The 22,428-nt window shown below is 37.3% G+C and overlaps 3 protein-coding genes across 3 annotated transcripts in view; 2 read left to right on the top strand and 1 right to left on the bottom strand.

Moving 5' to 3' along the window:
* Window positions 1-10,230, top strand: part of urb1 (URB1 ribosome biogenesis homolog) — a 45,013-nt gene extending 34,783 nt beyond the window's left edge. Inside the window, exons 33-41 of the mRNA XM_084126791.1 lie at window positions 142-302; window positions 1,236-1,347; window positions 1,456-1,562; window positions 1,740-1,883; window positions 3,256-3,365; window positions 3,466-3,663; window positions 4,847-5,088; window positions 7,420-7,971; window positions 9,971-10,230. Coding sequence (XP_083982917.1) covers window positions 142-302; window positions 1,236-1,347; window positions 1,456-1,562; window positions 1,740-1,883; window positions 3,256-3,365; window positions 3,466-3,663; window positions 4,847-5,088; window positions 7,420-7,971; window positions 9,971-10,131 — 1,787 coding nt within the window. The 3' untranslated portion in view covers window positions 10,132-10,230. The remainder of the gene's footprint in view (window positions 1-141; window positions 303-1,235; window positions 1,348-1,455; window positions 1,563-1,739; window positions 1,884-3,255; window positions 3,366-3,465; window positions 3,664-4,846; window positions 5,089-7,419; window positions 7,972-9,970) is intronic.
* Window positions 10,231-11,017: 787 nt separating this feature from the next.
* Window positions 11,018-12,049, bottom strand: mrap (melanocortin 2 receptor accessory protein). Its single transcript, XM_084127233.1, has 3 exons — window positions 11,899-12,049; window positions 11,729-11,825; window positions 11,018-11,440 (listed from the first exon to the last, which is right to left on the bottom strand). Exons 1-3 carry the CDS (start codon window positions 12,005-12,007, stop codon window positions 11,371-11,373), a joined length of 276 nt encoding a protein of 91 aa, XP_083983359.1. The 5' UTR covers window positions 12,008-12,049; the 3' UTR covers window positions 11,018-11,370.
* Window positions 12,050-13,464: 1,415 nt separating this feature from the next.
* The window catches only part of wdr62 (WD repeat domain 62), a 31,065-nt gene continuing 22,101 nt past the window's right edge, over window positions 13,465-22,428 (top strand). The window contains exons 1-7 of the mRNA XM_084126796.1: window positions 13,465-13,863; window positions 14,078-14,169; window positions 16,310-16,372; window positions 16,462-16,519; window positions 18,968-19,138; window positions 20,215-20,352; window positions 20,893-21,075. Of these exons, the coding sequence (XP_083982922.1) occupies window positions 13,732-13,863; window positions 14,078-14,169; window positions 16,310-16,372; window positions 16,462-16,519; window positions 18,968-19,138; window positions 20,215-20,352; window positions 20,893-21,075 (837 nt within the window). The 5' untranslated portion in view covers window positions 13,465-13,731. The remainder of the gene's footprint in view (window positions 13,864-14,077; window positions 14,170-16,309; window positions 16,373-16,461; window positions 16,520-18,967; window positions 19,139-20,214; window positions 20,353-20,892; window positions 21,076-22,428) is intronic.

Raw genomic sequence — 22,428 nt, 5'->3', positions numbered from 1 at the left:
TCATTGTGATCATTTTAGTCAGTATCTAGACATATGTCAAGTTTTTTTATTTATCTTAAAACATTTCATCAGATTTGCCTGCAAGCCTGCTTTTTCAAGGTTTTCTTTACATGTGTTCACCTGTGCTGTGTCTCTCATCAGAGTGTGCGGTGGACTGCCAGAAGTTTGTCTCCAGTCATGCTTTGGGTGTCGCAGTGGCGGCCCTGAGCAGCTGTGACCCTAAAGTGAGGGCCGCGGCGTACCAAGTCCTGGGATCCTTTTATCAGCACCTGGAGGGCGCTCGATTCAGAGAGAAGAGACAGGTAGAGACGTGCTACTGTTTACAAGTGTCAAATATCACTGTTAGTAAGTTATTTGAAGATTGTTCCATTTCTGTACTTTTTTTTCTTTTCTTCATATTTATGCAATTTTATACGTTGCTTTCAGTGTTGTAATAATGGGAAATATTAATACAATTTTACACAACATTTTTGTGTATAATATAATATACCCTTCAAACGTTTCAGTTCAGTAAGATTTGTGAGTAAACATTAAATGGATTAAAAGTTACAGTAAAAACATTTGTTACAAAAGATTTCTGTTTCAAATTATTGGCGTTCTTTTAAACTTTCTATTTTTCAAAGAATCCTGTCAAAAAAAAAAAGTACAACATTGATAATAGTAAAACGTTTCTTGAGCACTACATCAGTATACAGGTGAAACTCGAAAAATTTGAATATCGTGCAAAAGTTCGTGTATTTCAGTAATTCAAATTAAAAGGTGAAACTAATATATTTAGTATATTTAACTATATTCATATGCATGATTATACTTTTCAGAGGGCTGACATTTCTGTATTTAAAATCCTTTTTTTATTGATTTCATGTAAAATTCAATTTTTTTTGAGATTTTGAATTTGGGGTTTTCATAAGCTGTAAGCCATAATCATCAAAATTATAACTTTTGCGCGATATTCAAATTTTTCGCGTTTCACTTGTATTAAAGTAAAAAGGATCATGTGACACTGAAGATTGAAGTGTCACTAATATCTGCTGAAAATTCAGCATTCCCGTCACTGAAATAACTTATATTTTAAAATACATTCAAATAGAAAATAGTTATTTTAAATTGTAAATAATATCACAATATTATTTACTGTATTTTATTGTATCAAATAAATGCTAAATCTTACTGACCCCAACTTTTTATTATATTATTTATTTATTTTAATATTTATGTTTTTATATAATATCCAGCTACTGTACTTGCTTGACACCGTTAAGAACGGGATCCAAAAGCAAAACCTCCAGGTACCGTTTGTACACGTGGCCTTCATTGCTAAAGTCGCTCAGCAGATCTTGAGGCCTGGTGAGTGTGTTCATGGAGCCATAGAGTCGAGTGCTCACTTCACATGTTAACATATAGAAAAACATGAAGTTTCCCAAAACCCCTGAGTTCAACTTTCCCCCGCTGCAGAGGAACACATGTACATGGTGGTGAGCAGATTTCTTCTGGGAACTCAGTTTCTGGACCTCAAGAGAATTCCTGACTTCTTCAAACTCTTCTACAGCTTTGATCTGGAGGTAATGAAACATCAGAGATCATGCGATTAGACACTTATGGTTGCATAGCAAATAACTCATGGGTGACAAATACAGTATGCTTGGTAATATAGTACGTTCAAATAAACATGTCTTTAACCAGTGAATGTTGCAGTTGCTGAAGACTCGACTCTGATTGGTTTCTGTTTCTCTGTCCAGCACAAAATGGAGCGCGAGTGGGGTTTGAGTATTTTGGAGGAAGGGGTCCGGGATAAGCAGTGCTACGAGCTCTGTGAGAAGCAAGGCATCTATCAGACCCTGCTGGGCTTCGGCAGCACGCCGCTGTGTGACCAGGCCTCTCAGGTGTGTGTGTTCAGATGTGCTGCTAGTGAGCGAAGCAACAATGTAGGGTAGATTCAACTCTTAACGTGCTTCCATTATCTTCAGATGTCCCTGTAAGTGTAAAATCACTGCTCGAAATAAGTTGCAACTGAGAATTAGTTGCAGAATACAAGAAGCTCTAAAATTTAAAAAAATAATTTTATATAAAACATTTTTCTTGATTAGTGCAGAATGCAATTTTTTTTTAATACCTTTTGTTGTAATTTTTTAAAAAAAAATGTTTAATATCCTAAACTTAATTTTAGGGTTTAAATTAGTAAGTACGCAAGTAAGTAATATACATTTTTAATGAGGAAGAAATCATAAATGTATTAACTGAAATTTGAAGTCCTAAAAGGTGTTAAACCTTAGCTGGTCTAAATAGGTAAACAGAAGCGCTTTGCTAGGGTTAAATCAACCAAACACATCCTATATGAGATTAATCAGTTATATACAACATAAAAGTCATATTACAACTTGCACCTGCACAAAAGGACTCGAATGCGCATGTGAACGTGAACTTGACTGTGAACTCTGAATGTGGACGCGCTCTTCCTGTAACAACAACGCTGAAACACGGGCAACTTGAGCACAAATAATTTACAATATTCTTTTACAGTAGCGTTCTCATTATGATGTTATGTAAAGGCAGATTGGTGCTGCACTTCTTGCTTTTGACTGTATTTTCATGAGCTAAGTGATTCCAGGCATCACTGCAGTGCGCACTTTCAAATCCATAGTTTCACTTTTTTTCATTAGTCTGGACTGCATGCTGTCCTAACCAATATAAGGCATCAGCAACCGCCCAATCCCAGAATAACCAATCAGAAAAAAATAATTACTTCCTGTTTGTGGTGCATCTGATACAGATTGCTGCCTCATCTTTCAAGAAAAGTTTCTTTGCAAACTCTCAATAAATTTTTACGCCTTCAAAAAAACTATTTTTTTACAAAAATGCTCCGAACAAACATATTCGAATAAACGAATAAACCGATCTCTGCCGTGATCTGGGCGGTCGCAATATATAATATGAGGATGTGCAATGCTAGAGCCTTTGTTAACGTATCGTGTGCGCCGTTTGTCCAATCGATGACACTGACACCGCATATATGCAAATAAGGACGTCAACCCAGGATTTAGGAATGTACAGTGTGACTGTGAAACCTCAACTTATTAATACCTAGGGTTTTTTTAAGTGTGAAAAGCCTTATAAAGTACTATACAGGTTTTCTAATTGTCACTATAAAGTACTATACAAGTTTTCTAATTGTCACATATAGTAATACTTGTAGTGTAATATGGCATGGAATCAGGAAAACTGTTGGTTTGACAATTTTCTGCTCTGCTCTTCCAGATTCAGATAATAAATGTTTTGCGGCAGACGGCTCATGGCAACAGAGCAGCGTATGTCCTCACCAAAGAGCATGGAGTCCTAACATGGATATTACAGATTATAGAAAAGAGGTGATTTAACTAATGGAGCATATACCAGCTTTGACATGTGCTTTAAGTCTCATTACTTTGTGGGCTCACTTTAGAAACTGATTAGATTTGTTTCCTGTAGGAATGTTGACAGTAAGCTGTTGAGTTCGGTCATCGAGTTGCTTCATGCTCTGTGGTTCACTAATCTGGGTAATAAAGAGGGTCCACCAGAAGCACACAGCACTACACCAGAGCGGCCACAGACTTCAGGCAAATGTCTTCCTCTGACGATCATCAATGAGTTCCTGTGCACGCTGCTCACAGTCATCAGGCATCTGGGGTAAGGCCGTAAAAGATCAAACGTCTGTGAAAAAATGCATATGACCTCTGTTTTATTTATTTCCATGAGGTCAGCTTACAATATTATAATAATGGTATAATATATAATGGTTTTCCTGTGCCAAAAAAACAGTCATGGATTTGTTTTTCGTGTCCATTTTCCACTTTCTCTCTACGCCTTAGAACAGGAATTCACAAGCTTTTTTCTCAGCAGAACCCCTTCGATGTAATATATTTATTTTCTAAGTTAATATTTTAATAATTTAAGGACACATTCACATGTTTACAGCTCTCTGATGATGGTTAATTGTCACGTAACATGCAAGTAAAAAATCTTTTTTAGTAAGCGTTTTATTTTGTTAATACCCTTTGTGTGCTGTCGTGTCACATATCCTTCAACAGCCTCTTTGCAAAGACTACATTGCATTATGATAGATTCATAAAACAGTTCAGGCTGAAATGTGGGAAAACATGCAGAGTGAGGAAGGCCAGAAGAAAGGTTGGAAATGGTCATGAAAAACTAATGTAAGACTTTATCGATGCAAAAAAACCCTTGCTTGGCTAGAAAAGTTTGCATACTAGAGTATGTTATGGGTAGATTCTGTTTACCTTTTATGCCCCCTTTTTTAAAGTCTTTATTTTGTTTTTTGGACTCTACTAGGTTTTCATACTTGAATGTTCAAAACACACATTATTTTTCCCATTGTTGCAGCTCCTCTCCTCCCAGTCTGGCAGTAACGCTCTGTTTAGTTCCTGTCTCTATGAAGCCCCTCCTTCTGAAAAGCGCAGTGTGCTCTGATTGGTCGGATGGACCAGTGTGTTGTGATTGGTCAAGCACTTCAAGCGAGTGTTTTGGAAATGTCATAAATGTCAAAATTTCAACACACTATAACACAACTCAACCAGACTAAGGCACTTTTTTGCGTTGCCTTGGGCGGGAATTATTTAAATGAGGAATATTGTGATAGAAGGAAACTCAAGACTTTAAATGAGGTGTTTTAGTGAGTTCAGAAACAGTGCGCACTAACATAAAGAATAACTCTTTTCCATGCTCAAACAGCAATATTACACACTAAAGAAAGTTGAACAAGTAAAAAAGCAGAATAGGACCACACGCAATCACTACTTTTTTCATCAAATGCAAGAAAATAGTTTTAATTTGCTCTTTCTATGTTCCTGATCAGGAGTGGTGTGAGCGCGCTTCAGCTGAAGGCAGTCCTGCACACACTCGACTCTGTGCTGATGCATCATGGGACAGCTCTGAACGCTCATAAAGAGGCAGGCTGGCTGACGCTACACCCACAGAAAGTGTCGTGCTCTGAAGTGCTCTGTCTCCTGCAGCGATGGGCAACACTGGCCCGGGACGCCTCACTGCTGTCCGCTCTTCAGACCCTCATCAACAAACACAGAGTCAAAGAGCTGATGGGTAAGAGTCCAAACACATTACAGGTTCAGTACAAGGTAAAGGGTTCGTCAAATTCGGTCTCTGTCGTTTGAAATCTCTATAACTTTTTGAAAAAATGTCTAAGGGCCAAATTTACTAACAGCTTGCATCAGCTCAATTTCTGAGAGGAGAGTAATGAAATTAAATGAATAATGCAACGTGATTTACTAAGGTTTGCACAGGTCAATTTAACTCCCCCATTGTTTAACATCAAGCTTTTAATGTTGTTTATCAAACCATGTGTAAATTCATAAGTCGACACTAGGGGTGTCGCAATATACCGGTGTTGACGATAATCGTGATATTCAAAGCATGAAATATCGACATCGTGTTAATTTAGAGTGTGACAATATACCGGTATTGGCGATAATAACCACAATGTTTAAAATGAATAGGACTCTTATGATAACATGACACGTAAATACTACAGCGCCAGTACCTGGTTGACCTCTCAAGTGGCAGTATTGCACCCGCGAACACCTGTCAAATAAGAAGACGACGCAGCGCTCGTCCGCGCTCGCGTAGCTAGAGTGAAACACACTGTCCACAACCGAAAAAAGTAAGCTCGCCAGTAATAAGAAAAGAGTTCTTCGACTTCATCAAAGAAAACAGCACATTAAAGATGGTCGCGCACCGGACGAGAAGCGCAGCGCCACGTATTTAAAATTAGAACACATTCTGTATGAGTGTACACCTTTTACAGTCTATGGTGTACACACACCGGCGGCACCCAGCAACGGCTCAGGATCTTGTTCAAAATCCTGCCGCGATACAGAGCGCCATTTACATCGTTTTATGTTAAATGTACATTATATTTGTCTCAAATCATCCTAAATGATTTCACCCTGTGCTGCAATATACATTTAATTTTACATTTATTTACAGCTGCTTGAATGAAAATTGCTGATGTTATCGGATTTTCAGGTGATATTCTCAATGCATTCAGTTAACGGACGCTCTGAGGTAAAGTGTTCAGATGACAGACTCAGCAACTATTGTATTTAATTGTACAGTATAATCATAACATAGTACAGACATTATCTCAATTCCATAATGTCCTTAAACATAATGATATTGCTGGCCATAAACTGAGAAAGTGCGCGTCCGGTGTGCGATACCTTGAGTTGTCATAGACGCGACGCGGCTATTATTTTACTAGTCATGGAATGGGAAACGTGACATTAACTGTTAACAGGGGGTTTCTGTGTTCATATATTTAATAAAGGGTGATTATTAAAATTAAGAACCCTGTTTTCTTTACTCATCTTATTTTTGTATTTGTATTTGCACTTGATTTTTTTTGTTCAAATCTGCTATCTGCATGACTTTATTGGCAATAGGTTTAAGAGCTTTTCAGTTCTTCAGGAAACCTTCAGACAGTGTTTGGCTTCAGTTTAAAACCAGATAAACTTCACATGCTTGTCTTCCTTCACAAAAATTTGCCATAGATTGAGTACGCAAGAAGTAAAAATGCATGTGCCTTGTGTTTATCAGTATCCTTATGTTTGTTGGGTAAAAAAGAAAAACTATATAAACAAAGTAAAAATTTATTTGACTGATAGCTACGTCACAAACTACCTTGTAGCCAATCAGATCAACACGTGATCGTCAACGAGTGGATCTCTGAGCTGGTGTGAATGAGTGGAGGCGGGGCTCATTTGCATATTCATAGAACCGCGTATAATAAATGAGGCAAGGGTGTAGAGTTACATTCAAGTTATTTTAAGGCATGAAGAATTTTATTTTCAAGGAAAAAACGTAAGTAAAACGTATGTATTGACTACAGGGAGACTTTTACAATCATGCTCCTTTTATTCCTTTATCTCATCCATATTCTCTGGATGCAGGCTGATACACTACCGTTCAAAAGTTTGGGTTTTCTGAAAGAAATTAATATTGTTCTGCAGGAAGTTCATAATAAATTGATCAAAAGTGACAGTAAATACATGTATTATGTTACAAAAATCAAGTTTCTTGAGCATCTAATCATCATATTAGAATGATTTCTGAAGGATCATGTGACACTGAAGACTGGAGTTATGATCCTGTAAATTCAGCTTTGACATCACAGGAATAAGTAAAACTAAAAAAGTTATTTTGAATTGTAATAATATCGCCTGTATTATTAATTAAATAAATGTAACCTTGGTGAGCTTAAAAGACTTCTTACAAAAACAATTACAAACATTGACCAACCCCAGACTGAACACGGACAGTCCTTGGCCTTATGGAAACTGGATGAATGTTAGACACACAGATCACATGTTTTGACACATTCTTGTTCCTAACTAAACATTTCATGTGTTTATTCAGGCTCTGGAAGAGAGAAAGGGCAAGGAAAATGCCACTCAGCAAAGCACGCTCAATTTCAGATGGAAAAACAGGCAGAAACTGTAGAAGGACAAGGGGAAAAACTGGAGCAGGCTTTGCTGGACGAGTGTAAACCACTTCTTAGAAACATCCTCACACATTGGGAACCCAAACCTGAACCCGTAGACAAACCTGATTCAAGCAATCTAAACGTTGCAACTGCATGTTTAATTCTCAAGTGGGCCCTGAAGACATTGACCGAGAGCCCTTATGATGACAGCTGCACCTCGGCTCTTTTAAAATGGGTGAATAGCGTCATTCTGCCGCGCTCTGCCATCGTAGACGCTGTTCTGTCTGATGAAATCACGAGAAAGGACTTTCTAAGGTTATATCACCACACAGCGCAGGAGCATGGCTCAACAGTGGACACCCTTCAGCTGTTCTCTAGAGTCATGGTTCATTTGCTCGAGGCGCGCGGCGGGTTTCTGGACGTCATCCACCAGACGGTGTTACGAACCTGCTTGCCTGCGAATACAGATGATGGTGCCAAGAAAGGTAAGGCTACAGCCATAGAGCACAGCAGTCAATCCCAGTCATTTCCTCTCTAGAGACACTGAGTTTTAGCACTTAGGTCTCAGATTTAGCGTGTTCACACTTCGATTAAAACAAATTGTGTTCGTGCGGATCATTTGAATGAGTGCCACCCGAACCTTGGTGGGGAAAAAAGAAGTGGACTGAGAACGGTATTTTCAGGGGGTCTTGGTCCGCTTCCAACAAACTCTCAGGGCCCCTATCATACACCTGGTGCACTGCAGCGACAGGCGCAACGCAAGTGTGTTTTGCTAGTTTCAGCCCGGCGCAGTCATCATTTTCACGTCCTGCTCCACATTGTTTAAATAGCAAATACATTTGCGCCCATTTGTTCGCCTATGGGCTGCTGGTCTGAAAACGAGGTGTGTTCAGGCGCATTGTTGAAGCGTTGCTATTTCGAGGAACTGAAATAGACTGTGCCATTGACCAACTGAAACCTGGTCTAAAGTCAATAGCGCAGTATTTTTTTGTTATTTAAAGAGTGCATTAGTAATGTGTGCCTATAGGCGGCTCCACAACACGCATAGACTGCTTATTAAACACACAGCAGCAGCACACAAACATGCCAAGTATTGAACATTAAAGGATTACAGAGTAAAAGATGAATATTGTGTACATAAAGATAAAGGTGGAATCCGTCTTGTTGTCCCATAGATGGTCTTTAACCTCGCGCACGAGCAGAGCCGTTTCCTTGCTACAGAAGCTTTCAGTTTTTCCGCTTGCAAATTCCTCCATGTAAATGGCGAATCCGCCATGGCATGAGGGCAACTGGCTTTTAAAGGGAATGGGAGATGAGACTCTGATTGGTTTATTGCACGTTACGCCCAAAAAACACCCATTACTGATTAAGAGAATAGGGACAACCCTTTTAGACCATAAAAGGAGCGCCGACCATTTTCCCCGTCGTTAAACTAGCAAAAGTGGATTCGGACACGCACTGAGTGTACTTGAGCTGTGCGCTTTAGACCATGAGCTTAGATCAGGGGTGGGGAACGCTGGTCCAGGAGGGCCACTGTCCTGCAGAGTTTAGCTCCAACCCTGAAAAAAACTCACCTGATTGTAGCCTTAGTGATCCTGAAGACATTGATTAGCTTGTGTTTGATTAGGGTTGGAACTAAACTCTGCAGGACAGTGGCCCTCCAGGACCAACGTTCCCCATTTGCTGGCTTAGATCCTTAAACTAGGGCCCTTGGTGTGCTTCGACTGAAATGTGAACGCAACGTTGACCAAAGACATCTAAACGAACCGAAAGCAGGATGTGATGATGTCAGTGATGTCTTAGTTGGTCAGAACAAAAGTGGATGTTACTTGTTCAGATTAAATTTTCCGGTGAAAATTCGAATGTTGGTCATACTTCCAAAAAGTAGAATCTGTGATTGCGAATGCCAGAATCCACACCGACTGACAGCCGCACATTCCCACATAAAATTCCACGAATGACTGCAATTGCAGATTTCGAACAGAGATGGCGACAAAGAGGGAAAAACTGCGGACTGCAGCTTTAAATTGTAATCATATTTCACTATATTACTGTTTTTGTTTGTATTTTTAATCCAATAAATGCAGCCTTGGTGAGCAGAAGAGACTTCTTTTAAAAACATTAAAAATCTTACAGATCCAAAACTTTTGAACAGTAGTGTAGATATTTGTAATCAATTGCTATGTCAATAGTTTTGTATCGTACAGTTGTTTCTGTCACATGCAGTTTCATTCACTTACTGTAATGATATTATAGGCACACTCTTCCCACCCAATTTTAGATACTTTTTCCCTCTTCAGAGCAAAGATGGGAACATTTGCTATTCCTCTGATGGCTGGATAGTTTGGTTTACAGCTCTTTATTGAAGAATGATTTTTGAAAACCCTGTTAAGATGATGAATGGGAAACATGTATTTGTTGAAACGGTCTATAATCACTGTGGCATATGTTTTTCCACTGAAATATCGTTTGTTTTGTTGTCAGAAGGCGGTCTGAAACTGCTGTCTCTGTACATCTATGAGCTGTGGAGTGGCGCTCGGTCACCTGACCTCCTGCTGACCCACGCCAGGCTGATGCGCAACAGGACGCCCACATCTCACTCACAGCTCATGTGTGTAGAGATCCTGTCTGCGCTCGACCCCTGACGTGCTGCGGCATCAGATTATCACACAGAATGGTAATAGAAGATGTTAAGTGAATCTTTTTGTAATTTTATAATTTTAAAATAAAAAAGATGAACAGGCCTTTTGTGTTTGTGTTTTTTTTTTGTGTGCCTATTAATGATTTCAGTATGATTGCATTTACATTGCACATTTTTTATAGTTTAGCATTGATAGACTTTTTTTTGTTCTTTTTTTTTGTTTTTGGGGGGGTACGGCCAAAAAAAAAAAAAACACCCAATATTTGACTGTTTTGTATGGAAGCTCGTTTCTGCCACCAATAAATAAATAAATAAATACAGTACAAAAGGTACTCAGAACTCGCATAGTTCTCAGAACTGTCAGAATTCAAAGTTTTTCTCAGAATCATGAGATACAAACTAGGGGTTATAAAGTCAAATTCTGAAAATGTATAATTTTGACTTTATAATTTGCTATTGCGAGTTTATATCTCACAAATCTGACATTTTCTCGCAATCGCAAGTTTATATCTCGCATTTCTGACTTAACTTGTCATTCTGAGAAATATGCATCTTACTATTCAGACTTTATAAATAGCAATTGTGACTATTTCTCAGTATGGCTAGTTTATATCTCACAATTATGACTTTATATCTCAGAATTGCGACTTTATTATAGCAACTATATTCTCACAATTTCAAGTATATATAACAATTCTGACCTTTTCTTGCAATTTTAAGTTTATATCTCACATTTCTGACTTTATTTCTCAGAATGGCGAGTTTATATCTCGCAATTATGAATTTATTCTTCAGACTTGAGACTTTATATCTCAGAATTGCGACTATTTCCCTGAATGGCGAGATCATATCAGTTAATCAAATAGAATTTTTGGATAAAAAGTTGCAATCACCTTTTTTATTTTCTGTGACGGAAACAAGCTGGTTTTGAGATTACCAGCTGAAATGACAAAACTGTCAGTCATCTATTGACATGATCATATATACTTTTTTTTCATATATTTTTAGTTACCTTTTAGTAAATACTGTGTGTAATAAGTGTTACATTTCAGAAATATTATGTACATCTGATTTTCCATCACTAAATTATATATATATATATATATGAGAGATATGAGATACAGACACATTGATCGGGATATCATGGTTTAATGTCAGTTCGTTGGCAGTGATTTTTCCCCAGTGTCTGTTTTCACTCGTGTTCAGAGTCAGATCTCATCATGGCTTTAGTGTCTTCGAGTGTCTAGTATCTTCTCTGAGGAGATCCATAGCCTTTCATTAATGGCAAACCTGATTTTTTGACACGAGGACCCCTATAAACAAATAAAAATATAATAATATTCACTTCATATATTTGTTGGTCTTTTGATAAGCTTTATAGACTATCTAGAAGGCTTTTATCAATTAGCTGAGTATGTCTATAGATTCAACATGTCTTGTTGGTTATTAAAAATCAGTATGAGAATTATAATTAAATTAGAAACCATGAACAAAGCAACTGCACAAATATTTTTAAACAATGAAAAATGAACATATCTAAAATGACCACAGTGTGATAAATAAACATGTTTATACAGTGAAATTAGCTTTTTCATTCTTACCTTGGTAGTTGCCCTGTGTGTGAGATAAGTGACAGAATCAAGAAGAAGCAGCCAATAAATGCAGCTAGAATGATCCAGAATATTAGCACAACTGAATCTAGAGAGAGGAAGACAGTTAGACGTCACATCAGCTGAGCTGTGATGAAGAAGAGAAGGTTAAAGTAGCTCACATCTGTTGTACTTCAGTGCAGTGGCGTTCACAAAGACTGGGTCCACGTAGTCGTAGTAGTACTCGTAGTCCAACACGTATTCAGACTCAGGCTTAGTGGAATTCTTCATTGTCTTTCGGTTCGGTGATGCTGTGTGTGAATCTGAAACGCCACCAAAAGCCTGAGTGATTTTAAATCCTTGATCCCAGCCAGGAGAACCACAAGCCACACCCCCTTTTACCATATTTCTATATTAGACTAGATTTTCTACATTTATTATACAGGTGAGTTTCTCTTCAGTTAAAAAACAAAAAAATCAATGAAGGAATGGCTGTATAAATAATAATAACTAGTAATATTAATTAAATTTGTGTATAATGATTATTAATAATTATTTATTTGTTAAATGACAATAATAACAATTAGGATTATTACTATTACAATTATTATTGTTGATAATTATTTATTAAATAATAACTAATAATTATTGTTTATACTAATAGAGTCTTTATAATTATATATATGTTTGTGAATATAGGATATTTCTTATTCAGGTGAATTTCTCTGAATGAATGAATGAATGAATAAAGAAAATGACTTGTTATTACTGTAATAAATAATAATAGTACTATTATTTTTGTTAATTGTTATTATTAATTGAATTATTGATACAAAATTATAACAATAATAAAATAGATAATAAGATAAGTTAAATAATAATTACAGCAGTATTAATAATAATAATTATGATGATTATTATGTATTATTATAATTTATTATTATTAAATAAAGAACAGTAACAATAATTATTATAATTAGTAATTATTATAAGAATTTTAATTATAAGAATTAATGAATAATTAAATCAAAAGTATTATTTATTATTATGAATTTAATAAATAACATTATCATCATTTGTATCATTAGTTTAATTATCAATAATAAAGCTATTATTATTATTAAATAATTACAACAGCTAACAATTATAACTATTACTATTAAATGGATTATTATTATTGATGATGATTTATTAAATAACAATAATTATTATAATTATTGTTATTAATAATGATACTGTTTTTATAATAATAATTATTACTATTATTATTTGTGTTATTTCGTAAGAATAAACAACGAAATGTATGCAAAAAAAAAAAAAAGTGAAAAATGATTCCAGTGAGAGCTTTAAGTCTAAAGAATCAGTGAACCAAAATATAGCTAGCATCCCCCAAAATATTTTACGTAAATTATTTGTGTCCTGTTTACAAAATAAAAAACATCAAATGGTGTTACATTTCAAGAACGTAATGTAGTGTCTATCCTAATGTTTAAACCCATTTGTGTCATTTTGAAAAACTGTAAATGATTCTTGCTTACATTATGTTTATGATTAATGATCATGTGTTCAAAAATTATGTGTGATGGATTTATGATCACAACTTTTGCAGTGATGATAATGAGTTAAGACGTCTGGGCAAACCCATAAATGAATCGACCAATAGTGAGTGAGCTACACGAATGATCCCGCCTCCCGTGCGGGATTCATCCAATCACAGAACACGGTGTATGTTTGAAACGGCCAGTCTCAGATCACATTACATGGACTTCATTGCCTACAGCTGTTTGTACATTGCCGAAGTTTCGTTTTCAGCCGAAAATCAAATAGAAGTCATTTCATCGAACTTTATAAACTAAAACTTTTGATCCACAATCAGTATTATACCGAGTGTAAAATATCCGAGCGTTCGCGTGTCTGACCAATGGACAGCATTTAACGCGTTTTAATTGCAAACGAATATGTGACTTCAGAGTGTGGATTATTAATTGACCCGTTTTAAAGAAGAGAGTTGCACTATGGCGGATGGAGCGAGTCTAAACGCAAGTTGCTTGACCTCTCGAGCGAGGAAAGTCAATAACAGCGTTTCAATCCCAGCGAACATGAAGAGAAAAACCCGACAGAGCAACAGACGAGACATTCATAACCGGGTATGAACAACACCACCACTCATGATTCACAGGCCAGAAAACTCAACGACTCTTCCTGTTATTCGTCGTCATGAAGTTTGTTATTGTTTGTGTGTCGTTCATACACATCTGCACGTTGCACAGCCTGTTTATTGCACTGCGTTAACTTAAATGTTGACGTGCGTGAGATGGTTAGATGTGTGAAGTGCTTCATGAAGTTGTATTGTGATTGCAGGTCGTCCTGGAGAAGGTCCTGGGCATCAGTGCCTCCAGCAGCAGTGCTTTAACCTCAGACCACAACACGGGCTTAGTGGCTTATCCTGCAGGGTAAAGTTACGACTGTCTCTATACGTGTTTTCTGTGTCCAAGTCCACACTTAAAGGCAGAAGTCACTCAAAAACGATGACTGCCATTTACTCACACATTTGACGTTCTTTTTGTCTTCTTTTGTTAAACAAAAAGTCAATCTTTGAAAGATTTCCTGACTGCTGTTTTTCCTTATAATGGAAGTGAATTATGAATGGAGCTGTCAATCTCAAAACTGACAGGCCTAAAGTAATCCACACGATTTGTGTGTTGTGTTACTCTTCTGAAAACATGGCTTTGTGTGTTGGCAACAAACCGAAATCCGCTGTAGCTGTCAAATATCGTCAAATATATAAAATATGGTGCCATCAATGATAGTTCTTGAGTCATGGGAGAGTCAATGGCGTTTGGTGCTACATGAGTCAACTTGCGTCTGCTTCCTAACTTATAACGACTTAAGAAGTTCACCCAAAAATGAAGATTATCCAATCATTTATTCGCCCTCAAGTCATCCTAGGTGTATATGACTTTCTTCTTTCAGCCAAACACAGTCGGAGTTATATTAAAAAATATCCTGGCTCTTCCAAGCTTTATAATGGGAGTGAATATTAACAGATCTTTAAGCCCAGAAAAGCACAGCATCCATCTTAAAAGGAATCCATACGCCTCCAGGGGCTTAATAAAGGCCTTCTGAAGCAAAGCAATACGTTTTTGTAAGAAATCTATCCATATTTATAACTTTAAAGCCTGTAGTCACTGGCTTTGAGTAACGTCCATACGCGAGTCTAGTTCCGGTGGAAGAGTGACCTCTGACCCGATGTAGGATGTAGTGTAAGCTTAGGTGAGAGTAGACGCCTCTCGCGGTTCAAACTAATAGGGTTGGGCAACAAACTCAAGCTCCTCCAATCGTCTTAGACTTCTAATTTGTGACCGTGTTTTATTTTGCTCTATCTTCTGCGCTTCCACGATTAATAATGTCGGACGTCATTCTTCAGCCAGAACTAGACTCGAGACCGGAAGCCAGTGATTCTAGTTTAGAAAGTTATAAATATGGATATTTTTCTTACAAAAACGCATCACTTCACTTCAGAAGGCTTTTATTAACCCCCTGGAGCCATATGGATTACTGTAATGATGGATGATGTACTTTTTTTGGGCTTCAAACTCAATTGCTATTCACTCCCATTATGAAACTGGGAAGAGCCAGGATATTATTTCATATAACTCTGATTGTGTTTGGCTGGAAAAAGAATGTCATATACACCTAGGATGGCTTGAGGGTGAGTAAATCATGGGGTAATTTTAATTTTGGTGCACTAAACCTTTACATTTAGTTTGTTGCATAAAGTTTTCTTATGATGTCCGAAGACTTGAAATATAGAGTTGTGTGTAGGACTTTTATTGTCCTCTTTTTTTTCTACGTTTGGAGCTTGACAGCTCCAGTCCCCATTCACTTTAATTTATAAGGAAAAGCGTGCAGCCTTTCTTTAAAAAGTGCAAGAATAGTTAAGCTATACAGGTTTGGAACAACATGAGTAAATTACAATTTTTGATCTCAGGTGATCTTTAAACTTTCACGCAACTTGTGGTTATTCTGCTTGGACACATGTGGGAAACAAGAGAGAAGCTTCAAACTAGTGCAAAGACGAACTAGTGTAAAAGAAATTAATACTTTTATTCAGCGTGGACACATTAAATTGATCAAAGATGATAGTGAAGACATTTTATAATGATACAAAAGATTTCTATTTCAATTAAATGCTGTTTTTTGAACTTTCTATTCATTGAAGATTCCTGAAAAAAATGCATCACTGTTTCCACAAAATTTAGTAATTAATAATGTTGAAAACACTGAACTGAGCACCAAATCAATATATTAGAACGATTTCTGAGTCAAGTGACACTGAAGACTCAACATTTAGCTTTGCCATCACAGAAATAAATTGAATGATACTTTACTTGCATATTAATAATTTCACAATATTACTGTTTTCACTGTATTTTAATCAAGTGAATGCAGCCTTGTTGAGTAGAATAGACTTTTTTCAAGAACATTAAAAATATTGTACTTACTCCAAACTTTTGAACAGTAGTTAATGCAAACAAACTGTGAATTATAACTTTCATCTGTGAACTAATGCAGATATGATGTGTGTTTCAGTTGTGTTATTGTCATCCTGAGCCCAAAGAAAAACAAGCAGACTCACATATTTAATACGTCCAGGTAAACAACACGCGTATTGTCTTTACTTCAGTAGCGTAGTGTTGTCCATTGAAACTGAATTAAATCCGAATCATGTGTTTGTTACTTAGGAAAACCTTCAGTGCCTTGGCTTTCTCGCAGAATGGAAAATATTTGGTCACTGGTGAGGTAAGTGTTCGGAGATGTTTAATGAGGGCCAGAAGAATGACGACTGTGCTGAATGCCCTTAGAGGCAGTCTCTCACTGATTCGCACGGTTATCTTCTGTATATGCGATAGAGGAGGGCTTACGTCTGGGCTTCTCCGAGCGCTCCGACACATTCCTGCTCCCCGGTCGTCATAGCGAGGCCCAGTGTCTGTCCCAACTTGGAAAACCAACAGAGAATCGCTGTAGCGACAGCAGATCACAAATGCAGTGCGATGCCTGCTTTGCTCTTTTAGTCATCTGACTAATAATGCTGCGTATTGCATTGGGGAGTTGGCAGATAATTAAAAGAATAGTTCACTCAAAGAAAAAAAATGGAGTGAAAAAAGCCACTGGAAGATTCTTTAGATATTTTTCCTTGTGCGTTTCACAGAAAGAATACGTTTCACGGAGTCACAAGATTCATATCCCTGCAGCTGCGTTTAGAGGAGGATTAGTCACCATTTAAACTCTTGAAAGGCACATGTTGTCCTACATTCTCTGACACATGATTATTTATCTGTGGCTGCTTTTTCCACTCATGCTTTTTCTCACTATCTGACCGTGTTGAAAACTAGTAAATAAAAATCAAATCAAAAATAGCATACTGTCATACTATTTCTGCAGTGTGTACACAATAAAATATCCAAATGACCTACTACATTAGCCTAAACTAATGTTTTTAATATAGCAAAGACTTTATATATAGAAAGTCATCATGGCGTCACTGCAGCTGCTGTTAGAAGCTCCCGTTGCCATAAAAACATTCAGTGTTCTGAGACGCGTGCTTATGAAATATACGTTTTTTTTTTTACGCTATTTGAGCATAAGAAACATTTATGGGACAGTTCATGTCAGATTTTGTTGCTGATTTGAAATATTTAATTGTGAGTTCAGGAAGCAGTTTTTTAGATTTCAGGATTCCCCCATTCAAGTAGACAGGACTTTGTCTTGGATGCCTGGAATAGCTGCCCGGAGGCGTTGCCAATATGGCCGCTGAGTGAAGAGACTTTCCTTGAAAAGGACTTTAAAGGAGAACTCCGGTCAATTTTAACATTGAGCTCATTTTTTTGTAAATTTGGAGTGCTGTCAGTACAGAGAACAACGATAAAAATCGGTGTTGCCTACACCGTGTTATCCTCTTTTTAAAATTTGCACCCTGTTGACTTCAATGGGGCAAGTTTTAAACCTGCTTTTAGCCTCTTAACATCCTTGATGTGTCATTACAAGTGCACAGCCATGTGAGTTGATTCCTTCGGAGTGAACACGGGTGAATCTGACTGCAGTAGATGTGAAAGATATGAATAAAAATGATGTTATTTCAGCCAGCGCACATACCTGTATTTACACCCTGTGCACTTGTAATGACACATCAAGGATGTTAAGAGGCTAAAAGCAGGTTTAAAACTTGCCCCATTGAAGTCAACAGGGTGCAAATTTTAAAAAGAGGATAACATGGTGTAGGCAACACCGATTTTTGTCGTTGTTCTCTGTATTGACAGCACTCCAAATTTACAATAAAATGAGCTCAATGTTAAAATTGACCGGATCGCGTTAAATCTCATTATTGGCCACAATAGAGTGCACATCTACTTTTTCAGCGCCTTTGGTTCTAGATACTTTTTTTTTTTTCACCTAGGGATTTAAAAAAGTTTTTGTTAATGAGTAATAACCATGAACCGAACAAAATCGGATAACGATACAAAGGTACAGGACTGTACTTAACCTTTTTAATGAGAAAAAGAATTACAATCCCACGAAGCATTGCGAATGACATAAAAACTCGAAACAAATATAAAGCTATTGTTTTAAATAATTGTGTGTAGAATCAATTTATTCAGTTTATTGCAAAATTTATATATACAACATTTAAGCAGTTTGATAGCGTAGGGAGACTGAAGGTGTGTCCCATTTTGCGTACTTGTGCACTATTCTGGGCCGTTTTGTAGTGTAAATAGTGTCAAAATAACCATATAAAATTCATACACTAGATGATAGTACAAGTACATTGTGTATGGTGTGTCATTTGGGACACAGCTTGACTATTACGTCATTCGCAGTGCATTGTGGGAGTGGGCGGGGCTGTTAGTGTTTTGCTTGTTTTGTTTTTCTGATTGGTGGAGATTTTTGCAGAATAATGGGTAATGTAGTTTTTCATCATAGATGCCGCTGTTAAACGCTTATAATGTGAACTGATGGCTTCAACAAAGAACAACCTCTTAGCCCACTGTAGGTCTGTCTTAAAAAGTCTGTAAGTTAGCATTCAAAAGAAGTTCCCCTATAGAGAAAATAAATAGGCTTTTTTACTCTCGTAACCTGACTGGTGCACTCTGTATAGTAGGGTAGACAAATCTGGATGTGGGGAACCACACAATTATTATGATTTCATGCATTATTTTTACTCCTCTTCATCTGTTCCCTGTTGCTGGGCAGAGCGGGCACATGCCCTGTGTGCGTGTGTGGGACGTGGCAGAGCGGGCGCAGGTGGCAGAGGTCCAGTGCCACAAGTACGGGGTGGCGTGTGTGTCGTTCTCCCCCAACGGGAGCTATATAGTGTCTGTGGGATACCAGCACGACAGGACCGTCAGCGTCTGGGAGTGGAAGGTGGGTTTAACAGACGTCTGCCGGGATGCTATGAATAGTTGTTTAACCCCAGAAAAGTGATATTGGACTCTGAGTTTAAGATTACACAGACAATAGTGTGTTTACAGGCAGTGTATTAGTATTCTTGTAATCTTGACAACTTAAATTCTACATGGGCTTGAAAACAGTGTTCTTGCAATTCTGTTTGCTGCTGCTAATTGCAGAAATTACATGCTTTATCATAGTTTAATGGCAAAGTTGTTAAAATGTTTTCCCCCCTGAGGCCCTGTGTACACCTGGTATTAAGATGCATTTTGGTTGATCGGATCACAAGTAGACGAGAGACACGTTCCTGTTTACACCTGGTGTTTTAATGGTGTTTCACTTTTGTCCACTTTCAACCACTCCTGTCCTGATTTCGTCGAGGGGAGGGTCTACATTTACATTTATGCATTTGGCAGACGCTTTTATCCAAAGCGACTTACATTGCATTTCACGGTACACATTTACATTCTTATCAGTTCTTATCAGTTCTTGCTTTCCTTGGGAATTGAACCCATGACCTTGGCGTTGCAAGCGCCAGCGCTCTACTGTTTGAGCTACAGGAAAGTCTATGGGTGGTAAATGTGTTTTTCGATCTAATGGACAAAATAAGCTCGCACAGTTTACATATGAACACGCAGGAGACAATGGGAAAATCTTGAGGGTGAGTAAAAGCTTTAGTTTCTGATCTGACAGACGCAAGATCACACAGAACGCTGTGAGTGTGTGTTAGAAATCAGGAATGGTGAGAGAACATTGCACTTGGTACGATTATAATCTTCGATCCAAACTTGGGTCTCCATCTGACAAAGTTTAAATCCCGTCTGGCTAGTGCGCTTCCCATAATGTTTTTGACTACCCCTGGAAGTGGTGGAAAGTGGACAAGCTCAAAGTTTTACACCTGTATTTAGCGTCGTCCACTTGTGATCCGATCAACCAAAACGCATCTTAATACCAGGTTCCCTGCATAGGGAACTGACGGTCGGGACGCAGCTTGTGAGTCTGGTTTACAAGAACATATAAATAATGCTTTTAAATCTTCTCCTTGCATGTAGAAGGGGACTGTTATCGCATCCAATAAGGTGTCGAGCCGTGTGCTTGCTGTATCGTTCTCGGAGGACAACAGCTACTTCGTAACGGCGGGGAACAGGCATGTTAAGTTCTGGTACCTTGACGCCTCAAAGGAAAGACGGGTGAGACGCATGTTTCTACAGTCCACAGATGCTCTGAAAATCCAGTCGTTGAAAATGTTTTAAAATACTTAATATTTAGATTTTTAAATGTTATGGATCTTGAGATGTAGTTGTAGAGGGACAGGGACAAGTAATTACCCAATATGGCAGCATCCATTTAAGATTTTAATAAATATAAGCATATACACAGAATATGTTTTATTTTTGCATGGTGTTTTATAATGTGCTGCAACACACTGAGGTGCAAATAGCATCTGCCACTATCTTACACCGGTTTACACTTCGTGCAACGGAAATACTGCCATTTTCTCTTAATGTGAATAGCATCTGCAATTTTATTTTGGTGCCATGATAATTCAGTTCTTTTCACAACATTAGAACTTCAAGTGTGCTGATATGAATCAGTGTTTAGTGCAGTTTCCTTTGTTTGCCCACATCCTTCTGTGCCTGGGTTTTTGTTTTCTAACCAAATGGAGCACAAAACATATGCTCACGTTTTGTTCATGTCATTGGTGGCGATTGTCACCGGTTGTCCTGCAGGTGAACAGCACAGTGCCTCTGATTGGTCGCTCAGGGCTGCTCGGGGAGCACCAGAACAGTCAGTTCTGTGGTTTGGCGTGTGGCCGCGGCTCTATGGCCAGCAGCACCTACTGCATCACACACACAGGTCTGCTGTGCCAGTTCAACAGCAACCGACAGCTGGATTCCTGGGTTGATCTCAAGGCAAGTCACGCACTGTGCCTTCATTGCTGTGATCCATTCAAAAACCCTTTCATAGGGCCGGGTTGACACAATCAATTTCTTGATTTTAATCTGATTTTGATTGTCAAATCAAAACTTCACTTAAATTTTAGTCATATTTCGCCACCCATCCAAGAAATGGCAATAAGCTTTGTTACTTTTGATATATAACAGTGTCAGCTGTCAAATTCTGCCCGTTTTATTATGAAATTCAAATGATAAATACCGTTTTGGCACTCTTTAATGTGACTGCACGAAATAAACATGAATGAACATCAGAAGGTGATTTGTATATAAATATACAGTAGTGGCCAAAACTTCACCCTTTATTCAAATATTATTAAAAAAATAAATAATGTATGACAGCCAAGTCAATAGTTTTTATGACACCAATTGGCATTAAAAAGTAATTTATTATAAACGTATTATAATAACGGTCTTATGTACAACTTAATGTTTCTATTCAAATCAGTTGGTTATTGTAAACTTTAATATTATAGTAATGTACCAACTGACAGGGTTCCCTGTATAGTTTACAGCTTTAGTTTTTATCCTTGAGGAAACATTTACATATATTGCACCTGATATATTTCCAAATGAACTGATATCAAATTGAATCGCAAACTTGTGAATCAAATCGAATCTAATCGAATTGTGAAATTTGTGTTAATGTCCAGCCCTACATTTTGACCCCACATATTTTGGATATTTACATTATCTAACACCTTTTCAGCAGTCCATTCCCAATTGCCCTGTAAACTTTTTACTTTTTTTATTTATTTATTTTTTGAACTCCGGCATGAATATATTTAGCTGATTTAAATCTTTTTAAATTGCTCTATATCAATAATTTTAAATATTTATATAATGCTAGTAAATTTTAGTACACAATGAATTTCAGTTGATCATTGTAGGTTTTTCCCATCACAATGAAGAGAGAAAATTCCACATCCAGGCATAGATGATAATCTGTGTGAGTAACTGGATGTGGAATTTTATCTCTTCAGTGCGATAGGAAAAACCTACAATTGTTTGCGTTTTGTTCCCCTTCCTGGAGCACCAACACTTTTTTTTTTTTTTTAAGTAGCAGATGCACTCTTGGATAATTTTTTTTTTATTTTTTTGGTAAGTTGATCATTATTGCGAAATAAACCAGCAGAATGCCAAAAATAACAAATCTGATTCTAATATTCCTTGTAATTTGTAGTAATCCCCATTTTAAAAAGTAAATTTGCACACATCCTAAATAAGCCAGTAAGACGGACCCTACAACATATTCAAGCATTTATTACACGTCTCGGAGACAAATAGGACAGGCTTTATAGGATGTTATGT

The sequence above is a fragment of the Abramis brama genome (genome assembly GCF_963993115.1).
Source record: "Abramis brama genome assembly, chromosome: 10".
Classification (NCBI taxonomy): domain Eukaryota; kingdom Metazoa; phylum Chordata; class Actinopteri; order Cypriniformes; family Leuciscidae; genus Abramis; species Abramis brama.
The sequence above is the reverse complement of the archived record's forward strand: the minus strand, read 5'-3'. Positions and strand labels throughout refer to the sequence as shown.